Source organism: Pollicipes pollicipes, unplaced genomic scaffold (assembly GCF_011947565.3).
Source record: "Pollicipes pollicipes isolate AB1234 unplaced genomic scaffold, Ppol_2.1 Scaffold_6138;HRSCAF=7277_pilon_pilon_pilon, whole genome shotgun sequence".
NCBI lineage: Eukaryota > Metazoa > Arthropoda > Thecostraca > Pollicipedomorpha > Pollicipedidae > Pollicipes > Pollicipes pollicipes.
In genome coordinates this window covers 7,149,676-7,175,156 of record NW_023596818.1, presented here as the reverse complement: position 1 = coordinate 7,175,156, position 25,481 = coordinate 7,149,676, and the positions used below count along the sequence as shown (strand labels likewise).

The 25,481-nt window shown below is 55.1% G+C and overlaps 1 protein-coding gene across 1 annotated transcript in view; it reads left to right on the top strand.

The window, feature by feature from the left end:
- LOC119106133 (uncharacterized) overlaps positions 1–23,946 on the top strand; it is a 55,583-nt gene extending 31,637 nt beyond the window's left edge. The window contains exons 5-21 of the mRNA XM_037229730.1: positions 3,306–3,377; positions 3,893–4,015; positions 7,064–7,185; positions 8,416–8,587; positions 10,079–10,263; positions 10,621–10,768; positions 13,807–13,911; positions 14,373–14,541; positions 15,658–15,819; positions 16,153–16,483; positions 16,670–16,766; positions 17,260–17,435; positions 18,287–18,362; positions 18,454–18,468; positions 22,284–22,462; positions 23,218–23,440; positions 23,804–23,946. Of these exons, the coding sequence (XP_037085625.1) occupies positions 3,306–3,377; positions 3,893–4,015; positions 7,064–7,185; positions 8,416–8,587; positions 10,079–10,263; positions 10,621–10,768; positions 13,807–13,911; positions 14,373–14,541; positions 15,658–15,819; positions 16,153–16,483; positions 16,670–16,766; positions 17,260–17,435; positions 18,287–18,362; positions 18,454–18,468; positions 22,284–22,462; positions 23,218–23,440; positions 23,804–23,946 (2,498 nt within the window). The remainder of the gene's footprint in view (positions 1–3,305; positions 3,378–3,892; positions 4,016–7,063; positions 7,186–8,415; positions 8,588–10,078; positions 10,264–10,620; positions 10,769–13,806; positions 13,912–14,372; positions 14,542–15,657; positions 15,820–16,152; positions 16,484–16,669; positions 16,767–17,259; positions 17,436–18,286; positions 18,363–18,453; positions 18,469–22,283; positions 22,463–23,217; positions 23,441–23,803) is intronic.
- Positions 23,947–25,481: the final 1,535 nt, after the last annotated feature.

The following is a 25,481-nucleotide window of genomic DNA, read 5'->3' as shown; positions in this document are numbered from 1 at the left end:
TGTAAATTACGTGACTGTGGCTGTGACTTATGTGACTGACTGTGACTAACGTTCACGGACCAGCAGCATCTTTGGCGTGAAAGCTCCCTACTTCAGTTGTCCGCCCGCAACTTTGTCTATGCCCTCGTCAGCCTGGGCCCTGGGCAGCTTTGTATGGCTCGTCAGGCGCACTTACCGGAACCTTTTTGTAGCGGCACGTGCCGTAGCGTCTTTGTTTATCCATCGTCAGCTATGCCCATTCACGTTCCATTTCGCAGCGGTTTCATCTCCGCATATCGGTGTGAAACATGCGATCGTGGACTGCATCATAGTTTTGTAAAATAATGTTTTAGCTGTGACAATTTTAGACACATAATTTGAAGGAGTGAAAACATTCGAGATGTGAAGTGGTCGACCATGCCTTTCAAGCTGCACGGAATCACATGAGTAGGCACGAACAATAGTGTCGTTAATTTTGATGAAGAAATCCATGAGAAAAAACTATTGGCTCTTCCCTCCGCGCGAACTTTTTTCCGTCCCAAGAACAGCTGTGGCTCGGACGTCAATAGATATGTTTCTACGCTCACTGTGGGGGGGGGGGGGGGGGAGGCTCAGCAGTCGCGCGTTGTAGAAATTCAGATCTGTTGTTACGCTTTGAGAAGCCTCCTGTGCTGCTGCTGGCCAGCCGTATCGACTCATCTACAAGTCGGGACCGGCTGCTGCTATAGGGCTTCGGATGACGGGATTTGACACCGTGTCTTACCGACAGCTCAGGCTCCTGATTTCGCGTCTTACCGACAGCTCAGGCTCCTGATGTCGCGTCTCACCGACAGCTCAGGCTCCTGATGTCGCGTCGTACCGACAGCTCAGGCTCCTGATGGCGCGTCGTACCGACAGCTCAGGCTCCCGATGACGCGTCGTACCGACAGCTCAGGCTCCTGATGTCGCGTCGTACCGATAGCTCAGGCTCCTGATGTAGCGTCGTACCGACAGTTCAGGCTCCTGATGACGCGTCGTACCGACAGCTCAGGCTCCTGATGTCGCGTCGTACCGACTTGAATGAAACCATTCACCCTCATTTACGTGGTTCGTGTTTTGAGGCATGCGTTTGAGTAGCTGATGGTTAACCATTTTTATGTGAAAAAATGGTGGAGGAGGAAAAGGAAAAATGGTGTTAGCCGTAGTAATACCAGATTGAATGTGGAAGGAATTCTGAATAATTAAAGAAAGCGTAGAAACACAATTTTGAAGTGAACGCCTAAGGTCAGAAACGAAACAACTTAATGCGTTGCGGCTTTCCCCACGGTCGTGTCCGCGACCCGTGCGACCCCCGTAACTTCGCCACTGAATGCTACCTTGCGGGAGCAAACCCCGGGTCCGCGTACATCCTCCTAGCCAGTGCCGTGCGTTACCTTGTGTACCCGTTAGCAGCAGGGCACATGTGCTGTATGCCGCCACCCCTTGCCCCGGCTTCGCTGGTGGCCTTGGCCGCTTTACATGCACATTGTAGGATTGTTGTGTGTGTACGTGCGTACGTGCTATGGATGCACCGCGCGATTGTGCCGCCTGCTCGCGCTTGCGGCCTTCGCGCGCGCGGCCACGCCAGCATCCGCAGTTGCTTTTTGGGGGGGGGGGGGGGGGGGGCGTTAGGCCTGTGGCTGCACACGATGTCATAAACGTCCCCGGTTCCGACTAGATCAGCCATGATCGAACGCGGCCAACACCGCAGTTTGGATGTCTCACACTCACCTGATTGCATGTCAGCAGTCTTGTTGGTTTGATTCCGTTCTACCCTGTGATATCATTGCTATGATGTGTGACGCCATACTGCGCTTTGCTTGATTGCCCGCGCCGTTGTCATATTTCGTCATTGGAGTGTCGACGCCACATTCTGCGGGAAGCCAAGCATGGAAGGTCGGGGGAACGGTGGCGGTTTTTGCGTGTGCTGCCATTGGGTGTCAGCCGCCACTTGAGTCGTGCGGTCAGGAAGCCTTTAGCTTAACCTTCGCCGTGCGGGAGCTCTTCTTACTGGCAACATGGGCCAGAAGGTAGTAAGCGCCTCTCGCTAGTCGACTCAAAATTGAGCTAGGCCAGGACTTAAGAATCCGTGCCAAGGCTGGTGCCAATCCGTGCCAGTCCGTGCCAATCCGTGCCAAGGTCTAAGAAGTCAAACTTCATCAGATTTCACCTCCTGAAGTCGAACGATGGGCCGCCAGGTTAGGTAAACAATACTTAGGAACCAAAAGTTAAGAAATGAACATTTTCCTGAGCAAAGATAGCACTTTTTTGACTACGCAAGCACATAATCGTGTTCAGAATCAGATTCAGTGTATAAAGTGGTCTGCTTTAACCTGAGTGGTAATCTTACTTCCAACGGGATTTATATAGGTCATCGACCTGATTTCACTATGAAAAGACTATTTACCTATCAGAAGTGCCTATGTGTTTGTAGAGTATAGTTCTATGCTAGTTGCCTGACCAAAGGCACATGTTATGTATGACCAATGAACAGGCGGAAATGTCAGACGTTTGCCGTAACAACAACCCTAGAAACATTCAGAGATGACGCCATAGACAGCTGACTTGGCATGCCATGGTGCTAACTTTGCAAAGTTTGCACAAGAAATGTAAGGCTAGATTTATCGGCGCCGCCATTTCTCGTTTTCCAGCGCAAGAGAGTTACGGGCTAAGATGAGCAAAGCGTTGTCAATGAGGTCGTCCATTATACACATCTGTTGTGTTCATGTTTCAAGTAGACGTATTCGTATCGTGGCGTATAACCGATGTCCTCCTCGTAACTGAAAAGACGGCACAGAATCAGCTGCTTATGTTTCATTATTATCTCGTGTCATTGCTGTTGGCAGCAGGGAATGACAGCGAGGGGCTCCTGGAAATGACGCGAATGAAATCACCCACGCCATCGCAAACGCATGCATTCCCAAACGTATTCAAAAAGGCGTATAGGGACATTCGCACTCCATACTCATTCCCTCACCAGATTGCGAGACGCCTGGTTGAGAGATACCTGGTTGAGTTTGAGATCCTGATTCAATAATCGTGTGTCCCACAACGCTTGGGAGACAGGCCGCAATCTGGGCGACGCGGTTCAGCCGTTATGCCCATCCGTCCGGTATCAAGTTCTGAAGTTTCCCTCATGATTTGTTATGAACTGTGTGCGGAGTGGGAACACCAAGCTGTTGACTAGTGTGAACTTCTGGGTCAAACGCACTGTTTTACCCGACACTTTGTTCGCGGAACCCCGGCGTTGCCTGTGGTTGGCAACGGACACCCAAGGTCATCCTGACCAATGACCTGCCTGCCCGCAGCGGATAGCGAGGACGACTCCGGGTACGACCCGTCGGTGAGCCACGACGACGTACCCCGTCCCAAGCCTCCAGGTGGGTGCCAAGCCTCCAGGTGGGCGTCAGATGGGGTGCGCGCTGAACTCGGGCTCAGACGGCGGCCCGTGCGACGCGCCGGTTCTTCACCTGTTCCGTACTGCGACACTACCACTTCACTACCGCATGCACTTCCAATCTGATCGTGTGCTCCACTCGTTTGGCACGAGCCGTGGAAGCGCATCGTCAGGAGGGGGGCGGGGGGGGGGGGGGGCGAAGCGCCCGACATTGGTCTTGCGATGACTTTTCCACCAAGGTGTCATGTGCGATGATGTAATACCATTTTGAGGTGTTCCGAAGTGCATGGACGACCTGATCAGAGCGCGGTTTTGGCAGCCACTGTATTGCCAAGTAACAGCGACTGGTAAGTGTTGGCATGCTGAGTTACAACGGTCAGACATGACTCTGCTAAGGGCAACGGAACAGGCCATGGCCAGCTGATGCCCGCTGTCGTTAGGTGTGGCTGTTCCGCGCCCTGGCGGCTTGCCAAGTGACCTCAGAACATCCCACCCCAGGCGGTCCGGCCCTCCGTGACCCCGACCACGTGACGGCAGAGGTCAGGGGTCACCTGGAGAACGTGGTCGAGACGCTGCTGGGGGAGTCCATCCAGACCGCCAGCATCAAACCGTCGCTGGCAGGTGAGGGGGTCGGGTGAGAGGCTGGGCTGGGAGAGGGGGCCTGGTGAGAGGCTGGGCTGGGAGAGAGGGGCCCGGTGAGAGGCTGGGCTCGGAGAGGGAGCCTGGTGAGAGGCTGGGCTGGGAGAGGGAGGCCTGGTGAGAGGCTGGGCTGGGAGAGAGTGGCCCGGTCAGAGGCTGGGCTCGGAGAGGGGGAGGGGCCTGGTGAGAGGCCGGCGGCACCGGCGAGCCGCGGAGGGCCAAACTCTGGGGTGGTCATCACGGCGTCGGGGTTAAAGGGTTATCTAAAACTAGTCCATCTGGTGGTAAGGCATTGGGACGGTCGGTTCAGTGTACTGAATGGTATCGATCTCGGCTTTTATGTCGCTAGCAGGACTCGTTGACGTTCAAGCCAAGCTAAAGGTGTAGAAGTGTGATCGGTCTTCTGGGTCTTTAATGTCACTTTTGTACAATGGTGGCTTCTTAATCGGTTAATATATAAATTAAATGCTATATTTTCGAGAAATGTCTTATGATGCCCTTTGGAGGGCTCAGGGACGTAGTTTTTTGGAATGAGTTTAAGTTTGCGCGTGCATGTGGGGGGGGGGGGGGGGGGGCGAACAGTGAGTAACGGCGTTTGTCAAGTCAGCTTTGTATTCGTATCCACATTCAAATTTGCATTCAGGCACAAACCCTTACAGCTGTGCTTAATCACAAGGCACTGGTGGTTTTCAAGGTGTTAGATTATGGTCACCTCGCTTCCCACGACACTGACAGGTGACTTTCAGAGGTCATCGAAACACAAGCAAGGTTACGTAGCACGAACACCAACGATTTGGCTCAAATTCAAACCAACAGAAGCGTCGAACACTGACTACGATGGTGCAACTCGTTTCCCGCCACATTCAACACCGTGGCTATCAGAGGTCTGTGTAGGTCAAGGTCATATTTCTTATATTGAAATATAATCTTGGTTGTATTTCAAGATCATTGAAACTGGACCCATTCACAGCTGTTCTGGCACTTATCTGATTGATGAGTTTCACATGCTGATTACGGCGGTTGGTCTCGTTTCGAGGCACAGTGAAAATTATGACCCACGGAGATCTCCAAAGTATAAGGTTATTAAGCTCAGGCCGCTATAATTTTGTCCACATATACAGCTTTAATAGTCGTTAGTATGCGGAGTACGATGTTGCATTTCGTTTCCCATCGTAGAAAAACAATATTACGGCCATGTAATTAGCAGTGTCATGCTGGTACCAATGGTGAATCGCTTTCCGCCACATTGTTAGATATAGTATACAAGAATTTACTTGTAAACACCGAGCCCGGGACGCCAACAAATCTGAAGTTTAATCGTAGTGGTGCGAGTTCAATGATCTTCGACTCTGATGGAGTGTGGAGGTTAAGTTTTTAAGGTGGCGGTAAACGAGATTTACCATCGTTTATCAGCACGTTAAATGCTGCCAATGTCAAAAAGGCAAAATCGTGGGAGTCCAGGTTGAGTGATTAAGAGTTTTGATGACCTGCTGAAGTTACGGTTTTTAATGTGATTCAAAACGAGCGGAATCATCACCATCATTTTGTCGAACTCTATCATTTATTTGGGTTTTAGAAGAATTGTGGGGTCCAGGTACGATGACTTTAAATTTGGGGATGAATATGGCTGGAAACGAGATGCACTACCATAATCAGCACGTTTGGCATTACTAATGGCACGAGTTTTTGCGAAATCGCAGGGGTCCGGGTTTAATGACCTTGCATTTTGATGAAATTCGGATGTCATGGTTTCGACTGTCGTGGTAAATGAGGTGTGACATGATAATTAGTATGTTGAATACCACTAGTGGCCTGCATTTAGGCAACGCTGCAGTGATCGGTTTTGAAATGCAAATCTCAGTGTGAATATGAAGACAGAACCATCTTGCTGGAAAATGACGAAGCATGCTCCAAAATACGCCGGCATGCGGTTTTTCTGTATTTTGCTCACTTTCTTGTAAAAGTTTGGTTGGGGTGCTTGAGCCCAAATTGGAGGCAGGGCAATGTGAAGAAATATTCAGCTGCGATGGCTGAATGCCCCGCAGCTGAATATAAAGCTACACCCCTGACGTACTCTGTCATTCGTGCCAAAGGTGTGGTCATCCCAGGCGACTGTATCGTTTCCCAACGACATAACTGTCATGCTCTTGAAAGCTTTTCGTTATACGTTTGTGTTGTAATTCTGGAGTTGTATGTCAAATAGTGCATATGCTACTTCCCCGTCCTTTTTTAGTTCGTGGTCACACGGTTTCTTCCAGATGCTGAGCTTTACAGAGATTATCATCCGAAACTGGTGTCGGCCATCTCCCGACTAACTCGGTCTCTCTGCATGACTCTGCAAAGTGAGATGTTCGTGCCGCGGTTCTGTGAGCTTTCGTCAGTGTCGTGCGCTCCGTTCTGGAATGCTATGGTGCAACTCGTTAATTAACTGCATGGTTTCGAAATCGAACTATCCCTTTTCGCCGCACTTGAGTAAACTTCGACCACGTACTTCGATGTGCATGCAAGTTCCTGATATTGATTGCATTGGTTATTTGGTCACGCATGTTAATAATGCGCACCCCATCTCGCTGCATGTACGTGCGGTGCAGTGAAACGGTCCACCGTTTTGTTACTCTATTGAAAGCTACCGTCGCTTTTGCATCAAGTGAAACGGTGTGTAACTAACTATCTGGAAGCGATGTGACATGGCGAAATAGCAATGCAGAGAAGACCAGTTGAAAACTTAGCAGTGTTTGTCCTATGCCTGTGCACATCAAACCTGTCTCTAACGGTGCCTCTTGGCATTGCTACTCTCTGTTGTCCCCCAATTTTAAGTTGAAAAGCATGCCTTCCACTTTGCGTTTGATGTTGCCAGCTAAAGGCGTCTGTGTCTCGAACAAGTGTAAAAGTGCTTTCCAAATAATCACACTGTTATTAGCGCTGAGTGATCATGTCTCCAAGTCCGCAGCAAGCGGGCCTGAGGAGTCCGCGGCCAGCGCCCAGGCCCTCCTCGCTCGCGGCTCTGACTCACTCCTGCTGACGGCGCAGACCGGCCGCTGGATGAGTCGTGCAGCCCGACGACGACGGTGGCCGAGCTGAAGGCGGTGCTGCAGCAGGCGCAGCAGGCAGCCATGCGGCTGCCGCTCAGGCAGGAGGCCGACGGCACCCCGGTACGGTGACGTCACGGCCCGCCCCACCTTGCCTCGTCCCGCCTCGCCCCGCCTCGCTCCGCTCCGCCTTGCTCCGCCCCGCCTCGCTCTGCCCTGCCCTACTTCGTCCCGCCTCGCTCCGTCCCGCCTCGCGCCGCCCCGCCACACCGGCCGCCTCAGGCCTAACACGGACCTCTCTGAGTGAAAATGGGGTCCGGTAAAAATCCTGCTCTGCCGCCATAGACAGTTGTTCACGTTTTACGCCGTTCAGACTGTGTTGTTGCTTGTCCATCGGACGTTACAAATCGTCCAGTAATATCTTCGATCTTAGTTCACGAGTAGGCAGCGGCCAAGCTGATCAGTACGCTGAAATATGTGATGTAGGTCCGTGATCCACGGGCGTGTTCTCAGTAAAAGCGATCATGTTGCATCCTTTCGTATGCCAACGTACCGCACCGTACAGCGCCGAAATATGCCATTTTATGATATCCGTGTTTAGTACACCGCAGAGGCTCCGTCCAAATTGCTTGTTTGATTTATGTTTCAAGAATGGTGAACGGCATTGGGCGCTTACGAAGCATTTTGATGTAACAACTGTAGTTAACGATAATAGAATGGTAAATATGCAATGCGAACACTTTAAGAGATGACATTTTAAAGTTCGCGCCGTACTACTTGTTTTGTAAGTTTCGTCACTGTCATGGTTGTAACTACGACTAGCAATTCATTTATACACTTATAACTCAACGTCTGCGGTTTGAAATTAGCGTTTATTCGGGCTGCCTCCCACGGGCAGCACGTGCAGGCGTGGTGTTCCGTCCTCAGGTGGAGCCGCTGGAGGCGCCTGACGTTGTGCCCCATCCTCAGCTTGGGTCGCTGGAATCGCCTGACATTGCCCCCCATCCTCAGCTTGGGTCGCTGGGGTCTCCTGACGTTGCGCCCCGTCCTCAGCTGGGGTCGCCTGGCGTTGCACCCCATCCTCAGCTGAGGTCGCTGGGGTCTCCTGACGTTGCGCCCCGTCCTCAGCTGGGGTCGCCTGACGTTGCGCCCCGCCCTCAGCTGGGGTCGCTTGTGTCGCCTGACGTTGCGCCCCGTCCCCAGCTGGGGTCTCCTGACGTTGTACCCCATCCTCAGCTGGGGTCGCTGGGGTCTCCTGACGTTGCGCCCCGTCCTCAGCTGGGGTCGCCTGACGTTACGCCCCGCCCTCAGCTGGGATCGCTTGTGTCGCCTGACGTTGCGCCCCGTCCTCAGCTGGGGTCGCTGGAGTCGCGGGCCGAGTTGACCTCGCCGGACGGCTGCGGTGAGGAGCCGAACTCTCACACCTACGAGGAGATCCTGGCTACTGCCGTCCTCAGCCGGCTGGGAGAAAAGGCGCGCCGCCCGGCCGCCGCTGCCCCCGCCGCCCCTGCTGCGCCCCCTGCCGGTAAGGGACGACGCCGGGCACGATACGACACCGACGACCTCACCTGGCCACAGCGCATATCAGATACAGGAGCAAAATGCGGCAAGGGCAGGCAAACGTCCCTCCCCTCGTCCCATGACCTGCGTTTCTCTGACGCGAGGATAATGTAAAGCCACACGCGGCAGAACAGGTGTGTAGAAACTTGCAAGGCCCTTACGTATTTTACAGGTGCACACATTAGAGACTAATGCAGTACGGCGCCAAATGCAATGTTCATCGACTGCAGCACTTACTGGTCATGCAATGTTAAGTCACCTGTTGGACGAGCACATACCGATTACACTTGAAGCGCCATTCCTGGAAAACCTCGTGGGTATTCCAGAAAATTCCTATATTTGTGCGCAAATGTGACCTTGCTGTGTGGTGTATGCTGATAGTGTAGCTTTCTAACTGGGACTGCTGAGAGGTTTTATCGGACATCGCAGCCGTGTCTCGAGCTCCGGACTTAACGCCATGGGGGGGGGGGGGGGGGAGGGCTAAGGAGCGTTTTTGAAACTCGTATGGACTGGCAGCAGACCCAAGAAGTTGGTGCAGCAAATCCAAAACAATGGAAAATTGTCGCCCATCTTGAGATGTACTTGTTCTGTATTCTAAATGACATCATGCGCAATATTTCCGCTATATATAACATCTGGCTATTTCCTTTAAAAAGCAAACGCACCTCGCTCTTTGTAGCCTGACGTCCTGCGAAGGGTAGAGCACATGCCGCTTTATTGGAACTGGCTATTTCAAAAATCAGAAATAGTCATCAACCTGCTGGAATAAAACACAAATTCGTATTCTTCCACATTTCTCTCATTTTATGGCATAATGTGATATGTAATGCTACGTTTTCGTGGAAACATTTCAGAAAATCATTTGGAATAAGTACAAATTGCATTCACAGGGTGATGGGAATTTTTGGTGCAGCTTTAGAGGTGGTTTAAAACATTCCCCACCTGCCCTGTAAGAAATACCACGCATGCTTCGCTCAATGATGTAAACGTTTTGTTGTGAACTGAGCAGACGTAGGCTCCTGCTGCCAACGATCCGACATGAAACGATCCCGCACTTTGCTTTTGGTGGGGGATGGACAAGGCCCATGTCAGAAAAATCGGTCATCTTTAACTTCCTCCCGTCAGAAGCACAAATAAGCCGGAAATCGCGGTAGCTCTGCGTAAAATACGGGAAGTGTGGACGTGACTGATGCGTGTGCTTACTTAAACCGTTTGCCCACGTATTATCGCACGTCTTAACTACGGTTGGTACGCGAATAGCAACGGCGCGTATATAACATAGGGTCAGACACTAATCTCATTCCGACCTACAGGATAAATGCATTATGCTTCCTGCATGTACAAGGCGAGGCTTTGCCATCAGAATAGTACTTTTATCGTGTGTGGTATGACCTGCAACGCCTTTTGATCGGTTTCTCGGATTGGTGGCCCCTTCTGACTGCTGTCCAATCGGTAGGCTTCTGTGATGCGGCCGTCCAGTCGGAGGACGTCACCCCCCTGCAGGCATGTGACGTCACCTCGCTGGGGGCGGGCGCCGCACCCAGGAGTCGAAGCGAAGCGGAGGACTCGGAGTCCGAGGGAGCGGGGTACCACGAGGAGGAGGAGGAGGAGGAGGAGGGCTCCTCCGTACTGGAGATTACAGTGAGAGAGTGGTGTTTGGAGGTGATGATGTAGTAATGTGTTCCGTGCCCGTTGTCGGTAAGAAGGTTTAGCATGTGAGAGCGTCGGGAGAACGTGTGGTGTACTGGAGAGCGCACTCAGAATGTCGGCGGTGCTGAAGATCGTGGTTGAAGGTCCCTCGGTTTGAACACTTAATGCGATAGCCTAGTGTAGCTCGGTGCAGTTTATGGCATGGTATCATATACTTAAGCCCGCCCTGGTCTAGCTGATTAAGGCTACTCGAAACGTTTTGTAGCGAGCAAGCTTGTACTATTGTCAGGTCTTTCTGCACCATATTGGATTGACGGGCAGATGATTGACAGATAAAAATGCTCACAGATTGAGGAGGAGATAGAAGAGATCATGATGTACGAGAACGAGGAGGAGGGAGATCACAAGTACGGAAACGCACCAGGAAGCAGGAGGGAATCTGTGGCATCCCAGTCCTCGACTGCCAAGTCCAGCAGCAGCGCGGAAGGAAGCGGGGGTAAGCCACGACAGTAGACAGGCTCGGTCCCACTTGGCACACGGTACAAAATAGGTGCATTGCTTGTTACTCACATATTTGTGCGTGGAAATGTGGTAAGTCATGACAGTTTATGCAGCTCCAGCTCGTCTGCTGGTAGAGAACAACGTTAAGCCCACAGAGGAACAGAACCGTGACTTCTGACCAAGAGCTTCGCGCTCAATATCGACCGTAATGAGCTGCTATTATTAGCAAAGGCCCGAATTTACACATTTGCACAATCACGTCATTTAACTCTGAACGCCACGAGCTACTCACGCTGAGCTGAAAGCTATCTTTGCTGGCATAGGTTAGCTAGTTTCGGCCTCCCATGTCAGCAACTGAAGATGGCAGCAACTGACCGGCAGGCTAGGGTTCGCCCAGGTCGGTGCCAGGGGTGCAGCCAGGCTTTGCATAAGAAGTTGGGACCGGATCTCGGGGAGGAAACATCACGACGATTTTTAAATTCCCGTCGGGAGCTGTCTATGCTAAAAACAAACAAAATGCAGGTCGAAAGGGAGGGACGGACCCAGCGCCCCCTCCCTGGCTGCGCCCCCGGGCGGTACGGCTCTCCTCGTTCCACACTGCGCTGCACTAAGCTCCCCGCCCCCTCTACTGGCTGCACCCCTGGACAGCTCTGCTCTCCTCATTCCACACTGCACTGCGCCGAGCTCCCTGCCTCCCCCCTACCCTGGCTGCGCCACTGGACGGCACGGCTCTCCTTATTCCACGCTGCACCGCGCCGAGCTCCTGCCCCCCCCCCCCCCCCCCCCACACACACTGGCTGCGCCCTTGGACGGCACGGCTCTCCTCGTTTCACGCTGCGCTGCGCTGCGCCGACCCCCCCCCCCCCCCCCCTATTGTTTTCGCTTGCAGGGCAAAGCCTCCGGTGTCCGCACCACCCACCTCACTAGTTGGTTTGAAAGCGGACGGCGGTCCACATGGGCCACCTGACTCAGCGGAACGCATGACGCAGCCTTTCGGCACACGGATCTCTGTCAAAATACTGCTGACTGTGACATATTTGCATGTCATTGTCATGCTGCGTAAGTTCGTGACCGGCATCGTTAACGCAGTGATGGTTTTTGGTGATGTCTCACGATATAATTAGATAAATGTGGCATATCATCAGTTTTTAGACTTGCTGCAATTTGTTTACTACCTATGCGAGGTGCCTAAGTCCTCGTTTTTAGTTGTGACAGAGTCAGTGTGTCGCGTTTGTTCATACCGAGGGTCCATCCATTATCAAGCCCAACGCAACCCCTACAGTCACGTCCGCTTATGTAACACTTGACTGTGACGCCCATGAACCAGCCGCGCTTATCACGTGCGCTGAAAGACCTGTGAAAATTACATATCCTGAAAGGGAGCAAAATTTGCTGGTTACGATCTTCGAAACTATAAAAATTTGAAACAAAAGTTGCGACTTTCAAGATTTGCGAGGAACGCGGCAGAAGAAAAGCTGGAGAAACAAAGGAACAAAGCAACAACAGTTGTGTTTCCCGCAATGCATTGTGGTTTGGCAACTAGAGATGCAAGCCTTCGTCCCCGCACCCAGTGGCTACACACGCAATATGCAAGACACTCGCAGCCAAAGCAGGTGTGGGTCATTAGAACATATGGAGGAGTGCGCTCGTTCAGGGGGCTGTCGTGGAAACGATCTGCTAGGCAGGTGAACACTAACTGCGAAAACGACAATGTCCAGATATTCAAAGATCTGTAATATACAAAATATGTGAGCAAGGGATTTTTTTCATGTCACGGCATTCCTAAAAGTGACATTTCAAAATTTCAAGTTAAATATCCTGCATTTGCTTAGGGTGCGTCGTCAACCTCTATGCAGGGGGTCACTGGAGTTCATATTAGTCAGTGACCTTGTTTGATCTTAGGAAGGTCCTTAAAAACCTATGAGATTATGTTGATTTTTTAACTTAAGTAAGCGCCAGGGGTTATGCTGGGCATTATGTTTCAAAAACAAAGAATTGATCCGGCTCATTTTAATTCGGTGGCCTAATTTGACCTTAACACGCGCCCGGGTGGCCGGCTGAATACCCTTCGCTCGGGCGGGGGTTAATTTGACCCCCGAGATCTCAAGAACTACGAGGGCTAGAGACACCAAATTCACAGGGTATCTTGACCTGTACGTGAACTCACTTAGGTCAAAGTTTAGGGCTTCTAGGTCATGATATTCGGGTCAAATAAGGTCAAACAAGGTCAAATGCCAGGTTGGTCCCCAAAGTGCCCCCAGATCCTAGATAACTGTTTCTAGGCAAAAGTTCACATGCTCATTTAAGGTCAGTGGCCTTGTTTGACCTCTTGAAGGTCATGGTGACCAAAATCATACAAGACTGCTTGGAGTTTTGTATTTGAATATGCGACAAAGTTAACGCTAGACAGTATGCTCCTAAAAACCAAATGTTGAAAATTGGAAATGAGCACCAGAAACTATCCCATACAGCAAGCCCTAGAGTAATAAAACAAGTTGGTTTTGACCTTGGCCTGACCTTCAAACCTTACCTAGGTCAATGCAATGTGCTCATTCAATTGTTGTGTTGTCTAAGAAAGCATTTCAGAGATGTATGGCTTCGACTAACACTCCGTTGTTGCATCAGATTGAACAATTTTCTAGAAATTGCCTTCGCTGAAACCATGGTCTGACTTTGACCTGCCATAGGTCAGCGACCTTACAAGGTGCATCTGAGTGTTTTCCATCAAACGATCCGCTATTCAATTGCCTACAGCTATGCAGAATTTGGCGCGGCTACGCCGCGTCGTTCGGAAACCATTCTGGAAAAGCTTTCGGGGGGGGGGGGGGGGGTCAATTTGACCCCACCCACCACCCGAGCGCGTGTTAAATAACTCCATGGAAGATGTCTGTTGAGGTCTCAGTTATCAATAATTTTGACTTAAGCAAATGAGCAATACCGCTCGTGTCCATGCTCGCGCTGTGCCCCGAAGCCCTTAATGACGTCCCCCGTACCTGGTGTACGTGTGACGCGACTGACCTGGGTCACCCTCAGGCGAGGACGTGTCGCTGCCGGGCCTCTCCATCTCGTACTCGGACCTTGACTTTGCCGGCGGCCAGTCGGTGCCGTTCCCGGAGCTGGGCACCAGCCTGCCCCAAGGTCAGTGGCCGCTCAGCCGACGCTATGCTCTGTTGACCTGCCATGTCACGGCCACTGAAAAAAACACCTTCACTGAAAAAAACTGCGCAATATCGCGTTCTGAAACTGCGTTCAAAACTGCGTTCCTCTCGCTGTGTTTTAAGTGACGTTTTTTAACACCATATGTATTTTTCTCGGATAAAGTTTATGTTACGATTTTGCGTATGTACCTTCTTTTTTCTTGTACACCTGACTTCTCCCGTCTTAACTAGATCGTGGAGCTGGCGATTTCATTACCTTCTGAATTCAACAACACTGTATGGCTTTGATCAAGTGTAACGTGGATATAGCCACAACCTTCACCACTTTCTATGTATATCGTCCGGAATGCGAATACCACTAGGTTGCAGTAATGTATATTCCATCACGCAACTTTTTCTCAACCGTGCCTCCGGAGTCTCACCGACCTGCCCGTCTGCCAGTCTCGCCGCCAGAGGACTCTGCCTCGGACGCGGACCGCACCTCCTGGGAGGAGAACTGGCTGTTCCGGCGGCGGCGGCTGACCCAAGCCAACCGGCTGCTGGGCGAGGAGGCGGTGCCCATGCTGGTGCCCGACCCCAGCCAGCGGGTAGCTGTCACCGTCGGCTCCCGGTACGTACTCCGCTGGGCGAGGAGGCGGTGCCTATGCTGGTGCCCGACCCCAGTCAGCGGGTAGCCGTCACCGTCGGCTTCCGGTATGTGCCCTGCTGGGCGAGGAGGCGGTGCCCATGCTGGTGCCCGACCCAAGCCAGAGGGTGGCCGTCACCGTCGGCTCCCGGTACGTACTCCGCTGGGCGAGGAGGCGGTGCCCATGCTGGTGCCCGACCCCAGTCAGCGGGTAGCCGTCACCGTCGGCTCCCGGTACGTACTCCGCTGGGCGAGGAGGCGGTGCCCATGCTGGTGCCCGACCCCAGTCAGCGGGTAGCCGTCACCGTCGGCTCCCGGTACGTACTCCGCTGGCTCGGTACAAGCTTCGCCCACGAACTGTGCTATTCTTCAGAGTTGTAGGTTAGGTTTTAAGGCGTTCAACTGCTAAGCAATGTCGTAAACCCTTGGTGTGCACTGGGTTGTCGCGATGAGGTGGTGTGCCACACGTAAGTGTCTCAGGTAGCCGGCCAAAAACAGAGATGTCCGCCTACGTAAATATTTTATCAAATGGACTCGTTTAAGAAATGTGCTACGGGCTCTACAAGCGGCTTCCGTTTTGGGAGCCCTCTAACGAATTATTTCGATGAGGCTTTGTTTGGGCTTTGTTAGCGTCCGACCACGCTGCGTGTGTCCGATTTGCCGATGTTCTTGACAGATAACTTGTTGTCACATTGTCATGAGCACGTTGTTTTTCATGCGTCCTTGTCAAATATGTCTTGATTTATTTTCTGAGTAATTGCCTTAGTTCGGGTTGTTTTTCAGCCGTACAAGCTTGCGTTGCGTTCAGAGTGTCTGGGCTGTGATGCTAGATATGTGTTGAAGATAGTCTGTTCCTTTAGTTAACCTCTGTGTGGACACGGATGCGCTGCCTGATCCGTTGAAATGGAATTACGAGGCCACAAAACACTGCCGGAAATCACAGTGTCGTTTGGAGGCCCTGCTAGTGCCCGCTGAGGTGTTGTCCGATTGTCAGATCCGACTGAGCGCAGCACACCGTCGGCCTGCCATCACGGGGACGCAAGCGATCCGTCTGACCTGACTGAGCCCAGCACATCATCCAAGCCTCGTGCGCTGTTGCAGGGACGTGGACGAGCTGTCTGACCTCTCAGAGCGCGGGTCGGAGTCGAGCCTGGAGGAGTGGCGCTCCGTCTCGCCGGCTGGGGATGTCACGGCTCGGCTGCGGGCGGCACGTGACGCAGACCGGGACCGCTACCTGACGGGCCGGCTCGTCACCGCCCACAGGTCAGTCAGGGCCGCAGCTGAGGGCGCCGGCCGCCACCGGCACCGCCCCGAGAGATCAGCAGACTGACCTCAGGTCGCTAGTGTCGCGCACTGTGCAGGGGTGTCTCGCTCTGATACTCAGCTATGTGATGCTCGCGTCAGCGGACTGCGCGTTTTACGTGTTGTACTTCTGCTGATCACTGGCTGCACAATGTTTGTGTGACATTTTGTGGGAGGTGTATACCGGTATGTGTCAAACAGAGAGAGGACAGCCTGGAAAACGCACAGTTCCCTCCGGTGATGAACACTGCGTGCGAATTTTCGGAATAGGCATAACTTCACAATCCATTGCAGCAAGCCTGCAACTGCGGCCGATCCGGGGAAGACCAGAGCGCCCGGGGACGGTGAGCGGCATTCCACCGAGTCTGCCCGGCCGGCGGCCGCTCCTGCCAGCAGGGCGGCGGCGGCCGCCGGCCCGGCGGAGGCGCCCTCGCGGAGCGCCAGCTCGCCGCACGACTCGGAGCTCGACATCGAGCGAGCCTTCTGCGAGGTGTCGGAGCGCCTGGCCGCCGACGAGTCGCCGTTCGAGGCGGACCGCTCCTCCTCTGACTGTCTGCTGCGCGCAGAGCGGCGGTTCTCGGAGGCGGCCGTCGAGGCCGTCAGTCCCGCCGAGCGCACGCCGTCGGCCGCGTCCCTGGCGTCGCCCGCCTCGGAGGTGGAGCGGGCGCGCTGCGAACGCCGTTTCCAGACCCTGGCGACGCCCGCTGGCGCCGTCACCGGTGCTGGGGCGGCCCGCTCGGACCCGGCGCCGCCGCCGGAGACGACAGGGCGAGTGAAAGAGCGGCGCACCGCGCGTCCCCCTGCCGAGCAGGCCAGGGAGCTGCCGCCTGGCGCATGCGCAGAGCTCGTCTCCCAGACCGGCTGCATTGCGCACTTCCGCTGCAAGGTCCCGGTCGACGAGAATTCGGGTCAGTGCTGGCGGCATCTGAAGAGGAAGGTTTGATGATGCTCGCCATTGGTGCCTTGAGTCACCAGATATGTGTGTCGATTAAGTAGTACTTTGTTTCCTGGATAAAGTGTCCGATCTTCAGTTCAGTTTCAGCGTGGGAAAAATGTCCGGTCCGCACAGTTTTGCAATCATGAGTGTGTTAAAAATATATACTTTTAAAAGGCGGTGAAAGGACAGAGACTAATATTGCTTAACCTGACTTGTCATTAGTTATCCACCGACCTGTGACCCGGCGTCGCGGCACCCCAAATCTGCACCGCGTCGTCCGACCACACCTGGCTTACCCGTTGCTCAATGACACCGCTTAGGTAGAATCAAAGAACAGCCAAGGTAACAAATAGCACTGCTATTCTTGATCGTGCCTTGGACTCGAGCGTCCCGGGCGTGACCAGCGCCACCTTTAGGGAGAGTTGAGGATTTGCCTGCGTCTTACGGCACGGCGCCTCCCCCAGAGACGCACTGGCTGCGAGACGGGGTGGTGCTGGAGCCGTCCGACCGGTACGAGATGTACCGCGTGCGGCACCATCACCACCTGGTGCTGTACGACGCGTGTCGCCGGGACAGCGGCCGGTACTCCTGCCTGGTGACAGCCGCCGGCGCCGAGACCTGGCACCACTTCACGCTCAAGGTGGGTGACCTGGCACCACTTCACGCTCAGGGTGGGTGAAGGGACACCACTTAACGCTCAGGGTGGGTGACGGGGCACCACTTAACGCTCAGGGTGGGTGACGGGGCACCACTTTACGCTCAGGGTGGGTGAAGGGACACCACTTAACGCTCAGGGTGGGTGACGGGGCACCACTTTACGCTCAGGGTGGGTGAAGGGACACCACTTAACGCTCAGGGTGGGTGACGGGGCACCACTTAACGCTCAGGGTGTGTGGCGGGGCACCACTTAACGCTCAGGGTGGGTGACGGGGCACCACTTAACGCTCAGGGTGGGTGACGGGGCACCACTTAACGCTCAGGGTGGGTGACGGGGCACCACTTCACGCTCAGGGTGGGTGACGGGGCACCACTTCACGCTCAGGGTGGGTGACGGGGGCACCACTTAACGCTCAGGGTGGGTGACGGGGCACCACTTTACGCTCAGGGTGGCTGACAGACCCGAGCTCTTGCTCAGAAACATGTGCTCCATGCAAAGCATCACTTAGGCCCGTGACATGTAACTTGCTTACCGTCCATGACGCAGGCTGCAATAACAGTCTTGATATTCTATTACTAGTCGAATGGATTGTCACCCGCCGTCCCTTGATTTAAAACTAGTCAAACTAACGATAGGCGGCACAAACCTGGTTAGTTGTTTTCGCATTCCAAGTTGTTCTTCCACCACGTATGCCGGCAGTCCATCGTTGAGCCAAATGCATAATGACCTTGATGCCACCAGTGGTGAGGTAACACATCAGGTCCCGATTTTCTCCGTGCGATCGGTCGGCTCAGGTCTGGAGACCCAACTGAAGCCTGTCCTGACGGCCGCAGGTGCTAGCATCCAGCCGAACCGCCCAGAAGCCGTACTTCACGCTGGTGCCGGAGCGGCGGCACCAGGTGGTGTCAGGTGGTGCGCTGCGGCTGGTGCTGCGCGTGGCTGGCCACCCGGAGCCGCGCGTCTTCTTCCTGCGCGGAGAGCGGGCCGCTGCGTCCTTCAGACTCCGCCCAGATCGGTACGACAGCACCGGCCAGCCAATGAGAGTTCCGTCAAGGCGCGTGTGGACCGTGCGATGGAACCGGGCTGGTGGGACGACCAGCTGTCAGTCAGACGTGCAGTCACATGCTTACCATCCGTAAAAGTGCGGTGAACAGCATTATTTTGGGCCGGCTTACTCTTCACTCCGTGTTGCCTCTTGTGTTGTGCAGATATCTCCTCCTCTATGCTGATCATCCCGCGGTTTCGCTGATCGTCCCCTCTGACGTGACAATATCCTGCTGAACTGATCATCTCTCTGCCGTGCTCACCACTACTTTTTTCCTGTGGTCCACTGACCACCTGTACTCTCTTCTGCGGTCCACTGCGGTACAATAACCACCTGTACTCTCCCTTGCGGTCCACTGCGGTCCACTGACCACCTGTACCCTCCTCTGCGGTCCACTGCGGTCCACTGACCACCTGTACTGTCTTCTGCGGTCCACTGCGGTCCACTGACCACCTGTACTCTCTTCTGCGGTCCACTGCGGTCCACTGACCACCTGTACTCTCTTCTGCGGTCCACTGCGGTACAATAACCACCTGTACTCTCTTCTGAGGTCCACTGCGGTACAATAACCACCTGTACTCTCTTCTGAGGTCCTGTGCGGTACACTGACCACCTGCATCTTCTTCTGGGGTCCTCTGCGGTACACCGACCACCTGTACTCTCCCTTGCGGTCCTCTGCGGTACACTGACCACCTATACTCTCTTCTGCGGCCCTGTGCGGTACACTGACCACCTGTACTCTTCTGCGGCCCTCTGCGGTACACTGACCACCTGTACTCTTCTGCGACCCTGTGCGGTACACTGACCACCTGTACTCTCTTCTGCGGCCCTCTGCGGTACACTGACCACCTGTACTCTTCTGCGGCCCTCTGCGGTACACTGACCACCTGTACTCTTCTGCGGCCCTCTGCGGTACACTGACCACCTATACTCTCTTCTGCGATCCTCTGCGGTACACTGACCACCTGTACTCTTCTGCGGTCCTGTGCGGTACACTGACCACCTGTACTCTCTTCTGCGGCCCTCTGCGGTACACTGACCACCTGTACTCTTCTGCAGTCCTGTGCGGTACACTGACCCACCTGTACTCTTCTGCGGCCCTGTGCGGTACACTGACCACCTGTACTCTTCTGCGGCCCTGTGCGGTACACTGACCACCTGTACTCTTCTGCGGCCCTCTGCGGTACACTGACCACCTGTACTCTTCTGCGGCCCTCTGCGGTACACTGACCACCTGTACTCTTCTGCGGTCCTCTGCGGTACACTGACCACCTGTACTCTTCTGCGGTCCTCTGCGGTCCTCTGCGGTACACTGACCACCTGTACTCTCCTTTGCGGTCCTCTGCGGTACACTGACCACCTGTACTCTCTTCTGCGATCCTCTGCAGTACACTGACCACCTGTACCCTCCTCTGCGGTCCTCTGCGGTACACTGACCACCTGTACTCTCCTTTGCGGTCCTCTGCGGTACACTGACCACCTGTACGCTCCTCTGCGGTCCTCTGCGGTACACTGACCACCTGTACCCTCCTCTGCGGTCCACTGCGGTCCACTGACCACCTATACTCTCTTCTGCGGTCCACTGCGGTCCACTGACCACCTGTACTCTCTTCTGCGGTCCACTGCGGTACAATAACCACCTGTACTCTCTTCTAAGGTCCACTGCGGTACAATAACCACCTGTACTCTCTTCTGAGGTCCTGTGCGGTACACTGACCACCTGCATCTTCTTCTGGGGTCCTCTGCGGTACACCGACCACCTGTACTCTCCCTTGCGGTCCTCTGCGGTACACTGACCACCTATACTCTCTTCTGCGGCCCTGTGCGGTACACTGACCACCTGTACTCTTCTGCGGCCCTCTGCGGTACACTGACCACCTGTACTCTTCTGCGACCATGTGCGGTACACTGACCACCTGTACTCTCTTCTGCGGCCCTCTGCGGTACACTGACCACCTGTACTCTTCTGCGGCCCTCTGCGGTACACTGACCACCTGTACTCTTCTGCGGTCCTGTGCGGTACACTGACCACCTGTACTCTTCTGCGGTCCTGTGCGGTACACTGACCACCTGTACTCTTCTGCGGCCCTGTGCGGTACACTGACCACCTGTACTCTTCTGCAGTCCTGTGCGGTACACTGACCACCTGTACTCTTCTGCGGCCCTGTGCGGTACACTGACCACCTGTACTCTTCTGCGGCCCTGTGCGGTACACTGACCACCTGTACTCTTCTGCGGCCCTGTGCGGACACTGACCACCTGTACTCTCTTCTGCGGCCCTCTGCGGTACACTGACCACCTGTACTCTCTTCTGCGGCCCTCTGCGGTACACTGACCACCTGTACTCTCCCTTGCGGTCCTCTGCGGTACACTGACCACCTATACTCTCTTCTGCGGCCCTGTGCGGTACACTGACCACCTGTACTCTTCTGCGGCCCTCTGCGGTACACTGACCACCTATACTCTCTTCTGCGATCCTCTGCGGTACACTGACCACCTGTACTCTTCTGCGGTCCTGTGCGGTACACTGACCACCTGTACTCTCTTCTGCGGCCCTCTGCGGTACACTGACCACCTGTACTCTTCTGCGGCCCTGTGCGGTACACTGACCACCTGTACTCTTCTGCGGCCCTGTGCGGTACACTGACCACCTGTACTCTTCTGCGGCCCTGTGCGGACACTGACCACCTGTACTCTCTTCTGCGGCCCTCTGCGGTACACTGACCACCTGTACTCTCTTCTGCGGCCCTCTGCGGTACACTGACCACCTGTACTCTCCTTTGCGGTCCTCTGCGGTACACTGACCACCTGTACTCTCTTCTGCGATCCTCTGCAGTACACTGACCACCTGTACCCTCCTCTGCGGTCCTCTGCGGTACACTGACCACCTGTACTCTCTTCTGCGATCCTCTGCAGTACACTGACCACCTGTACCCTCCTCTGCGGTCCTCTGCGGTACACTGACCACCTGTACTCTCTTCTGCGATCCTCTGCAGTACACTGACCACCTGTACCCTCCTCTGCGGCCCTCTGCGGTACACTGACCACCTGTACTCTTCTGCGGTCCTCTGCGGTGCACTGACCACCTGTACCCTCCTCTGCGGTCCTCTGCGGTACACTGACCACCTGTACCCTCCTCTGCGGTCCTCTGCGGTACACTGACCACCTGTACCCCTCCTCTGCGGTCCTCTGCGGTACACTGACCACCTGTACTCTCTTCTGCGGTCCACTGCGGTCCACTGACCACCTGTACTCTCTTCTGCGGGTCCACTGCGGTACACTGACCACCTGTGCCCTCCTCTGCGGGTCCACTGCGGTCCACTGACCACCTGTACTCTTCTGCGGTCCTCTGCGGTACACTGACCACCTGTACCCTCCTCTGCGGTCCTCTGCGGTACACTGACCACCTGTACCCTCCTCTGCGGTCCTCTGCGGTACACTGACCACCTGTACCCTCCTCTGCGGTCCTCTGCGGTACACTGACCACCTGTACTCTCTTCTGCGGTCCACTGCGGTCCACTGACCACCTGTACTCTCTTCTGCGGTCCACTGCGGTACACTGACCACCTGTACGCTCCTCTGCGGTCCTCTGCGGTCCACTGACCACCTGTACTCTTCTGCGGTCCTCTGCGGTACACTGACCACCTGTACCCTCCTCTGCGGTCCTCTGCGGTACACTGACCACCTGTACTCTCTTCTGCGGCCCTCTGCGGTACACTGACCACCTGTGCTCTCCTCTGCGATCCTATGCGGTACACTGACCAGCTGCCGTGCCCCGTCGTCAGAGCGCCACAGCGGCGGGGAGTGGGTGCTGGTGCTGCGCCAGCTGACGGAGGTCGACGCCGGCGCGTACCAGGTGCAGGCGGCCAACAGTCACGGCTCGGCCCGCCACCAGTTCGAGGTGGCGGTTCTGCCGCGGCCCGAGCCGCCGCCGCTGCCGGAGACCCCGGTCGTGCAGCGGGAGGTACGTCCGTCGCTGATGGACGCCCAGACAGGACGGGCGTGGGCGGAGAGCGTGGCAGGGCGCGCCTCGTTCACTGGGCGGGCTGTGCTGGTACTTTCGTTTTGGGCTAGCGATGTCAGTTGTGTCAACGCGTGTAAGATGTTGGTGTCTTGATTCCAATCATGGGGCTAGCTGGTCTGTGTGCTCATTGGCAACGGTTGTGATAGCGCATTGGGAAATAAGTGACATCATGGGCTCGTTTGAATTATTCTTGAGTGAGAAGCACATATCCACCGACGGAATCATCTGCAAACCGTTGCCACGATCGGAGTCGTTGGAGGGGCTCAGTTGTCATGCTCCGGCGTGGTCTGGACGTGTGCGCAGGGGTCTCAATGCCCCCAATGCGCCGACCCCACCCGTCCTCAGAGCGATGATGATTCCGATCACCATCAGAGCGCTGAGGATTCTGCCCGTCCTCAGGGCGCTGGTAATTACGCTCGTCCTCAGAGCGCTGATGATCCCCGAGTCCCCGGAGCGCTGATGATTCCGCTTGTCTTTAGGGCGCTGATGATTCTGCCCATCCTCAGAGCGCTGACGATTCCGCCCGTCCTCAGAGCCCTGACTATTCCGCCGCCCTCAGAGCGCCGACGATTCCGCCGGTCTTCAGAGCGCTGACGATTCTGCCCGTCGTCAGAGCGCTGACGATTCCGCCGGTCCTCAGAGCGCTGACGATTCCGCCGGTCCTCAGAGCGCTGACAATTCCGCCCGGTCCTTAGAGCTCTGCGCCGGTGCGGCCGCGCGTGCGGCTGACTCCGGCCACCTCGCCGCCGGCCTCGTACGTCACCTCCCGGGACGAGGCGCTCAAGGAGACCAGCCTGACCGAGGCCTGCAACTCGGTCATCCTGCGAGCGCGGCCGGCGCGCGTACGGTCTCCGGTGGAGGGCGGCAGAGACTCGGAGTCCGACGGGGAGGAGATCTGCCGACCCCAGCTCCGCTCAGGTGGGAGGGTCCTGCCGGCGTGATCGCTTGAATGCAACGCAACTTGCGGCGCGTGATGACAAACGTGATAACTTGCGGCGCTTGATAGCTTGCGGCGCTTGATGCAACATGACTTGTGACTTGTATCTTTCACGATATTTACAAAAGTCATTTTATGCCTGATGCAACGGTTTATATTACTCTTTATTTCTTCCACGCGTCGTTGCTTTGGTGAACACTTCCGTGGTATGCGCACAAGGGCCAGTGTGCCGTAAGCGGCACACGTGCCTGCCGTGCGCGTGTTCCCGTGTGGCTCACTCCCTGGTTCGCTCTGTCAGCCGCTGCCCTGCGGACTTGTCTGACGGCTGCCGCTCCCCGTCCAAGGCACGATTGCCGAGCGCGAGTACCGCAAGTGGGAGAACGCCGTCGCCATGCCGAACAACCCTTACACGCTGGAGCGGGTGCGCCAGCGCCACAGCCGCCCGGTGGACCGCACCGGCTACTACTCCAGCTGGTCAGGTGGGTAACACGGCACTCCCCCGGGGTGGACCACTCCCAGCTGGTCAGGTGGGTACCATCACTCCCCGGGGTGGACCACTCCCAGCTGGTCAGATGGGGTACACAGCACTCCCGGGGGTGGACCACACCCAGCTGGTCAGATGGGTACACAGCACTCCCCGGGGGGTGGACCGCTCCCAGCTGGTCAGGTGGGTTACACAGCACTCCACGGGGGTGGACCACTTCCAGCTGGTCAGATGGGTACACCAGCATCCCCGGGGGTGGACCACTCCAGCTGGTCAGGTGGGTACACAGGGCACTCCCCGGGGTGACCACTCCCAGCTGGTCAGATGGGTACACAGCACTCCCCGGGGTGGGCCACTTCCAGCTGGTCAGGTGGGTACACAACACTCCCCAGGCTAAACGACCGTACGTGCGGTTACCAACAACTGGCTTTCGCCGCTATCGCCGCTACCACCGCTCGGGTGGCCTTATTACATAACCTAGTGGATCGTCAGTTGTACGCGTGAGTCGCGGAGGCTTCTGCTGGAATCCTTGTTCGTCGAAGAACGGTGAAGCGGCTTTAGTTCAACCGGTCGGAGTTATCGAGTTAAAGTCACGACACGAACTGCAACGCGTGTCGTCATAAAGGTGTATACCACTTACAGCCGTCCCCATTTCCGTTTCAGTTCTGGTGACGACGGCTCGGACCACGACCTGGTCGCACCGAACACGGGCAGAAAAATTGACTGTGGTCTGAAGTCCATCGACTCGGAAATGTAAGCGTCGTTAAAGCCTCCCCTCAGCACGTTGGTTGGAACTGTTGACCGCTTGCCATACTGTTTCGTGACCCCAATGGCTCCAATTTGTGTGTACATCAAGTCGTTTCTGTGGAAAAGAGCTGAACATAATGCTCAGTGGCAGGTCTTGCTAGCGTGTAGATGGCTCTGAAAATGTCACTCACTATCATATTAGCCCTGTTCATTGCATAGGCGCTACGAAACATCCTACCACTTCTACCGGGGAAGGCATTATTTTGTCTATATCCCAGGTGGCATGTAACACTTCCGACATCTGACATCTAACATCTAACACCTGACATCCGACATCTGACATCTAACACTTCCGACATCTAACACTTCCGACATCTAACACTTCCGACATCTGAGGCACGTGGCAACACGTTACAGGGCCGTCACATTTAGGAGAGTCGCCTTATCGCGTGTTAGAAGTCCATTATGTCAAGCTGTGAAATTTGTTATTTGCATGCTTGGCTCGCGAAATACGCGCGCCGCCTCGCTACATGGTCTTTATCTTTTGCAGACAGTGTGTTTGCAATGTGCATTGTTTTGCTTTGTGCACGACTTCTGATTGTCACACAGCACTTCCACTGCAAGGACAGGCATGCGGTAACGAACGAAACCTGGATGTCGCCACGTTGCCCAGTATTCCCTTAGTGTGCCAGCTAGCACGTGTTGAGCGTGTGCGCGCGCTGCGTGGGCGTCACGATGAACCGGTTGTGGCTTCTGGACAGGTACCGACGCGACTACTACATCAACGCCGG